At 43.0% G+C, this 10,491-nt stretch overlaps 1 protein-coding gene across 2 annotated transcripts; it reads right to left on the reverse strand.

The window, feature by feature from the left end:
- Positions 1-273: 273 nt before the first annotated feature.
- hao2 (hydroxyacid oxidase 2 (long chain)) lies at positions 274-9,544 on the reverse strand. Of its 2 annotated transcripts, none has more exons than XM_070838633.1 (8): positions 9,498-9,544; positions 6,465-6,617; positions 5,514-5,665; positions 4,776-5,059; positions 4,380-4,601; positions 2,665-2,823; positions 964-1,033; positions 274-855 (listed from the first exon to the last, which is right to left on the reverse strand). In XM_070838633.1, the coding sequence occupies exons 1-8, from the start codon at positions 9,512-9,514 to the stop codon at positions 800-802; spliced, it is 1,113 nt and encodes a 370-aa protein (XP_070694734.1). In that variant the 5' UTR covers positions 9,515-9,544; the 3' UTR covers positions 274-799. The 2 variants fall into 2 exon arrangements, with proteins under 2 accessions (XP_070694734.1, XP_070694735.1); XM_070838634.1 differs by lacking the exon at positions 9,498-9,544 and adding an exon at positions 7,043-7,246.
- Between the last annotated feature and the right edge of the window lie 947 nt (positions 9,545-10,491).

Consider the following 10,491-nt stretch of genomic DNA (forward strand, 5'->3'; position numbering starts at 1 on the left):
TGATGTCCAAGCAACAGTTTTCTCATGATGATTTCTCACCTAAAGGCAAAGTAAAGCATGTACACAACTTCCTGTGTCATAACACAAGGTCCATTTGAAGGCAGCATTATTATATTAGTGTCTTTAGGAATTTAAAACACAGAACAGAGTGAATTTTGATGCGGCGGCCATATCGGCTAAAGGTTTTCATGGTTTTCAAATATCTAAATACGCAGAGAGTAAATGACCTCGAGCACCGAGCTGGGAAACAAAGACAAAAGACAGACTTCAGCTACGGTTGCATCTGTTATTGCCTGCTGATCACAGATCCAGAGCAACAGATCTTCATCACCGTTTATTCAGCCCTCAGTACTGGCAGCGTCTCAGTCGTTAGCAGTTGCATTTGTTACAATAAAACCAAAAGTAGTTTGTTGGCTCCATGAAAAGTGCCTCCATCCCCTCCAATCCAAAAGCAAACACACTTTCATCATCCATGTGCTAAACCTGCCGCTGACCCTCTTCTTCTTCCTGAAAACACACTCTCTCTCTCTACCTCTCTCTCTCTTTCTCCCTCTCTCTCTGGCTCGCACACTTTTGCATGAATACACATTGGATTTCAGACATGAGTCATTTCCAAAATATGGAAGCTGCGTGCTTGTTTCACGTTTCCTGACATGATGCAGTTCGTTCTCATGAGTTCTGAGGTGAACATCTTTCCGTTTCTTTGTCATGACGGAGTCTCGGGCTCGTGGTCATCACTGTCGGTTTGGTTCAGTATTGAGTCCTGTTTTTGTCCTCAGTGCTGCCCTCCGCTGGTCTGTTACAGTTTAGAGAACTGAATGAGGTTCCTGTTGATTTCTGCCACATTCCTGCAACCTGGATCACACAAATGTATAAAAATGAATCCTTGTTTTTGTAGGCAGGGTATTTCTGTAAAATGTATCTGCACGGTTGCACTGATCACTTTTCAGCTTCGGTTCTCACCCGATAAAGCCATGGACAGGCGGAACTCATCATTTAAGATCTGCAGTACTTCCCTCAGTCCTTCCTCGCCCTGAAAGATCACACAGGACCCAGAGTTACTATAAAACACACAATACAACCTGTAATACTCTGATCTATCTCTAAAAACAACACCAGCTATAGTTTTAAAGATGTGGTTGTTCTTTAACACTGAAAACTTTTATTTGATTTGTCATTTATTCAATTATTTAAAGCCAGATAAATCATTTCTATAAAGTCTGACTCTACATCACTGCAGGGGTGTTGTTGAGTTTGATTCTGTCCACTAAGTTCAGCATAACAGTAAGTTACTTAACTGTTTAAATCAAAGAATAGTTTAACACAGGGGTGTCCAAACTATGGACCACGGGCCAACTGCGGCCCGTGCTCCAATTTTCATTGGCCCGCAGGAAATTCTAAAAATGTATTGGAATGTGGCCCACACATGGAACCTGTGCAGGACTGTGTTGTACTTCTTAGTCTCACCACTAGGTGGAGTAACTGTCTTGAACGAGGCAGCTTCTCTATAAAATGAGTAATAGAAGAAGAAATGTGCTGCAGGTGACCCAAAATGGCAGAATGAAAGAAACGTAAGAGAGCAAGTTAGTGTAGAAAGTTTCAGACAGTGTGTGCGATGAGAGCACAGCTGATAACTAATGAAGATCACTTTAGCATTGCGGAGGAGCTGCTTGATGTTAGCAGTCTAAAGAGCACCAGGACAGGTGAGGATGTTTTTGAAGCTGTGGCAGGTGCAGTTGGCATGATGGGAGTTAAATGGGACCAGCTGTGTGGAGGTACGACGGATGGAGCTCCAGCTGGGACAGGGGAGCTCAAAGGAATCTATGGTGTCCGCCGAGGAGCGAGAAAGTGGAGGTAAGGCTGTTGATTGGAGCACCAGAGCTCTAACACAGACTATTTCAAGCTTCCCTCTCTGATGCTGTTTTTTTCTTGAATCATATTCAGTTATCAAGCAGAATTTACCTACATTTGATTAATTTGCCAACTTTAATCCACCAGAGGTGAGGCGATATACATCACCTCTAGTGGATTAAAGTTAGCAATACAGCTCACTTCTAGTGAGCGGCCCAGCCCTTTGGATGTTTTTCTGTATGTGGTCCTCAGTGAAAAAAGTTTGGACACCCCTGGTTTAACTAAAATCAAAGGAAATAACTTATGTTTGAAATATAAATATATTCATACACACACTTGTCCATGAACTTTAGTTGCTTTTGTGAAAAAGGGAAGGAAGGGAGGGAGCTCCTCATGTCAATAACATGTTTATCCAAGGACGAGGCAGAGCTTGATGTTTTCATGTCGCAAATAGTTTCTCATATCAGAGAGTTCTTTTCCTTTTTTGTCTTTTATCCACTCAGGAGAAGCGTGGTATGGAAGCGTAGCGTGAGTGTTTATCTTGTGTTTTCTGCAGCTGTAAGAATAAACTACTTCTGACTGGTAGGTAGTTTCACTCCTCTGTATCTCAGTGTTTGGTCCCAGTGAACCTGGTTATTTAAAATCACTGAAGGCTGAATGAGATACAGTGGCTCAGTATGTGGAGCCTGTGAGCCAGGAGAGGAAATATGCCAAGACAGCCAGATAGTTGTCAGTACTAATGTTTAGATGAGAAGCAGCATCTTAATGTGGTTATAATCACACACACACACACACACACACACACGGCGTCACCTTGTATGCTAGGCCCCACACCGCTGGGCGGCCAATGAAAACACACTTGGCTCCCAATGCCAGTGCCTTCAGTACATCACTTCCTGTCCTGATTCCTCCGTCCAGGTAGACCTCGATCCTGCCCTGCACCGTGTCCACGATCTCCGACAGCGCGTCGATCTGTTGGCGACACGGGGGGAGCAAGTCAGCATCCTTTAGAGCAAGTCAGCATCCTTTAGAGCAAGTCAGCATCCTTTAGAGCAAGTCAGCATCCTTTAGAGCAAGTCAGCATCCTTTAGAGCAACAGTGCTTAACAACAATGACACGTTTTATTTACAGGTCGCTTTTCTTGAAGCTCAAAGACACTTAATGGGGATAAAAACGGGCTTTTCATACTCCACTTCACCCCAGGTTAGACCATATGTGTTACTACAAGCTAAGCAACTCTTCACTCTTATATTTAGAAAAGGATTCCCAAAGCTCAGATGGTAACAAACAACCTGCTGGTCTGATTTTATTTTTTAGTTAAACTGTGGCTCCATCAGATCCACAACAAGCCCCTAGCTCCAGCTGTTGTTATGTGACCCCTGGTAACATTAAAGGAGCAGTCAGACTAGAGTAGACTAGAGTTCCTGATGTCTTTGCTGGCTGCATGTCGACCTCAAAGTGAGAAGAAGACTTCCGGAGAAACCAAAACTGCCACCTTCTGGTTTTACACTTTCATTTTTGACAACCAAGACATAAAGTGTTCATCAGTGAGGAACAGTCACGAGCGGGATCAATGTTCTCGTCTGACTCTTGGAAAGAGCCTTTCATTTTACAGCTATTAACTGTGTAGAGCTCGTAGTGCTGCTGTAAGGACTCGAGCTCTACCAGGTGAGCTGCTGGGGCACCTGGTTGGCCACTGCTATACTAGTTACTTCTGCTACTTCCTATTCTGTTACTACAACTACTGACATTATTAGTATCAATGAGTCAATGTGCCAGAATGTCTCACAGCTGATCACAGATAAAACTGAAGTCACTGTTTTTGGCCCAGCAGTCACCTTGAATCCATGAATCAGAAATCTTGGCGTTATGATGGACTCAGACCTAAACTTCATCATCAGTAAGTCAGTCCACCACCACGTTAATAAATACAGCCATAAATAGTCAGAAGAACTTGTTCAGACAAACACCAGGAAGGAGGAGCACATCACAGCGCTCCTTGGGTCTGTCCGCTGGCTCCCAGTGTGCCGAGGGATAGATTTAAGAATCCTTAAATGGTCTTGAGCCCAAATACATTTCTGATTACGCTATGAGGCGTCCAGACCCCTCAGGTCACCTGCTGCAGGTCTACTCCCAGGATCAAAACCAAACAAGGTGAAGCAGCTTCTAGTTTCTCTGCTCCTCACCTGTGGAACAAGCTGAACACCTGTCACTGTTTACTGTGGCTTAACAATAAAGGAGCTCCATAACTTCTTTTAATCTGAAAAAACATCTCTTCAGCTTTAACTTTTTATTTTCTTGTGCTTTTATCATCTTTTAAATGCAGTTTTAATGTTTCTGTGTCTTGTTTTTAGTGTGTTCTACGTCCCTGTAAAGCACTTTGAACTGCCTTGTGTCTGAAAGGTGCTTTATAAATAAAGTTGTCCTTAAATAAATCCTGTACCAGGACAGTGTCATCACTGTAGACACAACATTAGAAACAAATCGATCTTTAAAGTAACTCAAGCAGCCAGACGGTCAGTCAGTACCGAGGCCGGGCCTCCGTCCAGCTGTCTCCCCCCGTGGTTTGACACAATGATGCCCTGGACGCCGTGCTCCACGGCCAGCTCAGCGTCCTCCTTCGTCAGGATTCCCTTGATGATAATAGGCAGGCGGGTGATGGACTGCAGCCAGTACACGTCCTTCCAGCTGATGGAGGGGTCCAAGGTGTTGGCGGGGATCCCGTACTCCTCTGGGACTGCTGCCTCCTGCTTATAGTGCAAAAGGAAACAGTACAAGTGTCACAAATATCCTCGGCTGCTGAAGATGCCTTTACTACTGTTACGGCTGCAGCTGTGACTCTCTGGATGATCTTGTCTACATGACTTTTGCTCAGTCTCCTGTCATTTCTCTACCACGTCTTAATATGTTAAAGAACCAGTTACCTGGAACACACCATCAAAGTTCTTGACCTTGAGGTGTGGCGGCAGCTTGAACTGGTTGCGGATGTCATTGCGGCGCTTCCCAGTGTAGGGGACGTCGACGGTGAGGACCAGGGCCTTGTAGCCGAGCCCCTCCACGCGGTGCACGATCTGCTCCGACAGCTTGCGGTCCCGGTACACGTAGAGCTGGAACCAGCGGTAACCGTTTGGTGCCGCGGCCACAATCTCCTCCACTGAGCAGGTGGAGTAAGTGCTGGTGATGTAGCAGGTGTTGAGGGCCTCTGTGGCTGTGAGGGGAAAGACTTTATGGTTATTAAGATTCAGACTGAAGATACTTCACTCTGGGTACCCAAGTGCCTCAAACATAGAGAGACAAAAGAGAAAAGGCCATCAGAGTCCCATCTAGTGTCTTATACTCCCCTCTAGTGTTGGGAGAGCACACTGACATTGTTATTGGATGAAAAACCTTCATCTAACCTCATCAGGAGCTTCAAAAACTATTATTTGTGTGTTATTAAAAGGTGATCCAGTGTTAGTAGTCATATTTAATAAAGGATTTAGGAGTTTTACAAGGTAAAGACTCATTATTTCCTAAACACAGGAGCCTTTAAGCCCTAAAATAAAACATAAAAACAGTGAACTGTTTTCCCCTCCAGGAAAAATGTCCTCACAACAAAGGTTTAAAACCAAAACTATACTATAACTATACAACACACACACACACACACACACAGTCCTCACCCCGAGCGGTGGCCACCTCCCCTTCATGCCAGGCCAGGCAGTGAAAGGCAGTGGGTGCAATACCAACGGGGAAGCTGATCTCCGTGCCCTGGACGGTGGTCCGGGAGTCGCTCACCGACACGTCCCGCAGAATACGAGGCCTCAGGCGGATCCTGAGCGTGAAGAGCAGATAAACATCATGTAACGAGGATCAGAGGATCAGATCACTCAGATAAATCTGACGGGATATGAAGGCATGTTGTGACCAGTTAAAGAAGTAAATATGTTTTCATTTGAAGAAAAGTCAAAATCCAAACCAACCTGTTGACAAAACACTAAAGGTCTGTCAAATAAAATCAGTCTTTTCAGAGAAATGAGCTGTTTTTGCTGGATAAGTCATATTTCTTTGAACGAGAGGACACAGGGCACTCTGGGATTCTGTTTTCCAAAAGCTATAAGTTGAGATCTCTTTCCAAGACACAGCCTTTATTCCTACTGGGGGAACATTTCTAGCAGAAGCATCCAGAAGCATCACGGTGAGGAGAAGCAGTCCATCGGTCTTCACGGAGACGTTAGGAAAGAGGAATGCACGAGGACACGCTGGAAGGAGAAGCTCTGAGTCCCAGTGTCCCGTTGGTACTTTCAAAACAGTTCCTTCTTCACTACGGGGGGGCAGAGGAGCTTTGCTGCACTGGTTAAAATGCAACTGCCTGTTAGTGATTATGAGGCGTCACAGCTCTGTATGTACAGAAATCATTTACAGCAGGACAAAGTCCACTCCAGCTCTAATGTATGACCTCTTTAACAGACTGTGTCCTCTGTCATCTTTTAGTTTTAGCACTAAAACTCTTTAAACACACATTTTTTTCAGCCCCCAAGTGACGAAGATGAAGTCTGGCATGTTGGCTGCAAATTAAAAACGGTGTCTTTACACATCAAAACACCGAAAGTGTTTATTTCTTCCCGCTGTACCTTTTGTAAGCCAGGATATTGTCGTCCCTGGTGCAGCACTCGTCTGCTCCAGCTGCGTAATAATCCCAGGTAGCCTTTGAGAGATGCTCTTTGGCATACTCCTCAAAGTCTGTCAGGCACACCATAGCCATCTCTGCACACTGACCTCCCTCCCTGTGTGGGGACAGACATCATCATCAGCTTTCACTTTGATCAGCAGAGAGAGAGAGATAACAAACAGAAACTCAAACCTCCTGTTGAAGAATCAATAAAACACATTTCAGGATGAGAAATAAGTCCCCATATGACAGAGTGCACGAATGATAACTGACTGAAAATGTAGAACTTCAGGATTGAAAACATCTCCCCTCTCCATGATAAACACTGCTGACTTTGTTAAACATAATTAGTTATTTATTTCCAGTCTTCACCACAAACAGTCACTTCTCATATTTTGATCCATGCAGCCTCATCTGGAAACTGGATTTGTTGCTTCGCCTACGAGACAAATAGCTACAGGCACCAGCGGAGACACAGACTCTTTAAGTTGAAACTGAAAAACTGCTCAGCGTGCAAGAACTCAGAGTTTCAAGACTTACCACAAATGACTGATCTTTCATAAACAAAATCCCTCATTCTCACATGACGCCGCCTCCGTGGAGGATCGAAGCTGAAACATGGTGTGGTGGAGTACACTAACTGTTTTTCACTTTTAGTTCCCCTGTCTGGTGTCAAACAGGGACGAACACTCGTGTCTCTGTCGCTCCTCTTGTCCCGCAGAGCTGCTTTTGTGTCACCCAGAATCAAACTTTCATAGAGCCACGATGAAAGCCACCGACTGTGCGCGTGACCCGAGGGCGACCTTTGCTCTTATTGTGTTTACACAAGCTGGAAATGTGCTGATGGTGACTGCGGCTCTAGCGGGGACAAGGGCGGCCTGATGTCCAGGTGGTGCACGGTCACACGCAGGCCGACATGTGTCCACGTATGTTGTCAGAAAACATGGAGGTCAATCTCAACAATGTCCTCGTTGAAGGATAAATATAAAGGTGATCGTTAACCGCAGTCGAAACAGCTGGAGAATGTTTGGTGAGAAAACCCCTGAGAGAGATATTCAGCTCTTACTGAGGTAAACAGAGCTGCACCACAACACTGCAGTACATGTGGAAGCATAACAATGCTTAATATTCAAGCAGAGGATTAACTACGTCTGACAAATACATTTTTAGATTCTTGGAAATCCTGCCTCATTGTACAATACTTTAGTTAGTCACAGAGGACATGTCCCTTTGAATTAGCACACAGTGAAGGCAGAAAGACTTTAGACCACCAAGCAGCAGGAACTCTGAGCTCCAAAGCCTCCAAATAACTTTAAAGTTATAATAGAAAAGTCAGATTAATTTAGACAAATTAATGAAAAACTTTTCTTTATTCAGATGTTTTGGCTTCTTTTTCGTCCATGTTTACGGTTTATGGTTCGACCTAATATTTAGGTTTATATGGCAAAAAAAAACCACAGTCAGAAGTCTGACACTGATTTTAACTGTGATTAAAGTAAACCACTGTAGTGATTATCATTAAAACACTGCTTGTAAATCTCCATTAAAAACATGGGAGAGTTAGCAGTTAGTTAGCAGGTTAGTTAGTAGGTTAGTTAGTTATCTCTGCTGCTATTTCATATCCAGCAAGTTGACAGTTTCTGTGAACAATCAGTGGCGTGTTTTAATGTTAATCACTACAGCACCGTAAAAAGTTTATGTTTTACACGTTCCACACTGTAAAAAGTGCTTGTTTTCTCCTCACTGAGACCAAGCATGGATCTTACATCCTTTAGATGAGAGGGTTATTGGGGACAGGAGGAATCCACCGGACCTACACACTGATGAGGAGCTGGCTTATTATTGCAGCAGCTGATCCTCCATAACGCTGCTGCAAAATTACAAATGTCTGACTTCAAATTAGCAGCAGGAGAGTTAACGAGGTGTCCGAGCTTCAGACCGTTATTAAGACTGGACTGCTGAAGGCCAGTTGGTGCAACACGGCACCATCCCAACACTTTGAACTCAACTTTAAGGGCTGAAAATACCTCACAAATTTGATTTACAGGCAGCATGTGGCCCCGAATGCAGCCAGTATATTCATCAATACTGTACAGTGTGTAGGCCCACTTTTGATTTTCACTATCACTTTAAGTTTTAAGCTGCTGTTAAACTAGTAACGAAGCAAGTAAGTAAGTGTTTTCCATTATTAATTAAGTAAAAGCACACTGAACAACCAAGTAAACGTCCACATAATCATAATATTATAACACATCATAAAGGTCACAGTCCAAACTAACTGAATGTCCAACGTTACCAGACAGAGAAATAAAGTAAATTCTAGTAAAACAGATTTAATAATAAAGTAATTTTCTCCTCACAGGTGAAGAAAGATCTCAGAGCAGCGATGACACACAGCAGACGTTAATTATTCAATCATTTTAGTAACTTATCAGTCAAACAGGTCCAGCATCACTGTAAATTGAATATTTTGGGGGTTTGGGGAGGTTGAGGTCACAATGACGGCTGAGTTTGGAGTGAGGATGTTTCCACTGATCCTCTCCAGTCTAGATTAACTTTATAATAATAACAGCAGCTAACACACAATACATTTTACACACTAAGTGCTACACTACATCCTTAATAAATAAAAACAGGATTTAAGGCTCATTAAACATTAAACTTTACTTCGTTTGGTATAGTGAATGAATGTGCAGCACTTCTCTCGTGTCATGTGATCAGGACGGTTTCTGGATAAATAAATAAAATCATCCTGTTAAATTAATAATCAACAACCTGCTTTAATGTTTAAATGAAGTGATCACTTTATACTTTCTATCATGAGGGGCTGACAGTTTATCTTTGTGCTTTGTGCTCTGATTCTTCCTGCTGATGAACTGAAGGGAAGCTGCTGTGTCTCCAGCCTCAAAGTCTCTCTCAGAGTTTCTGTCTGATTGTTCGGAGTACTGTGTACTGTGAGGAGCAGATGGTGGCTTTCTGTTGTGTTTACACTCACCTATTACAAATGTTCATTCTCTCTCAGCAGGACTTCTTCTCTCCTGATAGACTCATAACCTGTGAACAGTCCACAACCAGAGCAGAGCAGAGCAGAGCAGAGGTTAGCTGACCACACCGGTGCTGTTACCACCACCACAGTGAGGCCAGACGTTACAGCAGCAGAGAGTCAGGACACAGAAAAGGTGACAGAGAGAGAACGAACATCAGGATAAATACAGAAATATAAGTGTATGGCAGTGTATCATAGGATCAATACCTCCTCCAGCTCATGTGTACTGAACATAAATATCAATAAACATAGATATTAAACATGAAACGCTGCTAGAATCATTTCTCCTGCTGCTTCTGGTGAGTGAGTGCTTTTTAATTCTTAGATTCATTTATGGATTTTATTCAAACTGAATAATAATAATAATAAAACAACAACCTCCTTTGCATGTGTGTGTGTGTGTGTGCTCAATATGCTATATACTATATATGTGTGTATTTAGTATTTTGTTTTGACTATTTGACATTAAATTGTCGCTGTTTTTTGCTGCACAGATAAACTCTATCAGTATTATTATCATGTACTCTGAGTTTTACTGAAAGCAGTGGTGGTGTTACAGTAACAGCTGCTAACAGTAATATCTGTTTTATTTTTATTTAATTCTTATCAGTCTCAATGAAATTAATTTCTCTTTTACAAGAGAGACAAGAAATTTACACAATCACATACTAACTTCAAGAGGCCGTAAATAGAGTAGATTCATCAATAATCCCACTTTTTTCTAAATTATACTGGGCATAACTGTGTTTGTCTCCTTTAACAGAGTCCATAAAATCCTTCCCAGAACAACCACAACAGCATAACTTTCATGATGAACACTTGAGGGCAGTGCGATACTGAGCGAGCGTCCACTTTTACAGCTGCGTCGAACATCTGTGAAGCAGGTAAACACACACACACTCTCATTTAATGTGTGTGTGTGTGCTGCACACGCTCTATAGTG

Source organism: Pempheris klunzingeri, chromosome 10 (genome assembly GCF_042242105.1).
Source record: "Pempheris klunzingeri isolate RE-2024b chromosome 10, fPemKlu1.hap1, whole genome shotgun sequence".
NCBI classification, from domain to species: Eukaryota; Metazoa; Chordata; class Actinopteri; order Acropomatiformes; family Pempheridae; genus Pempheris; species Pempheris klunzingeri.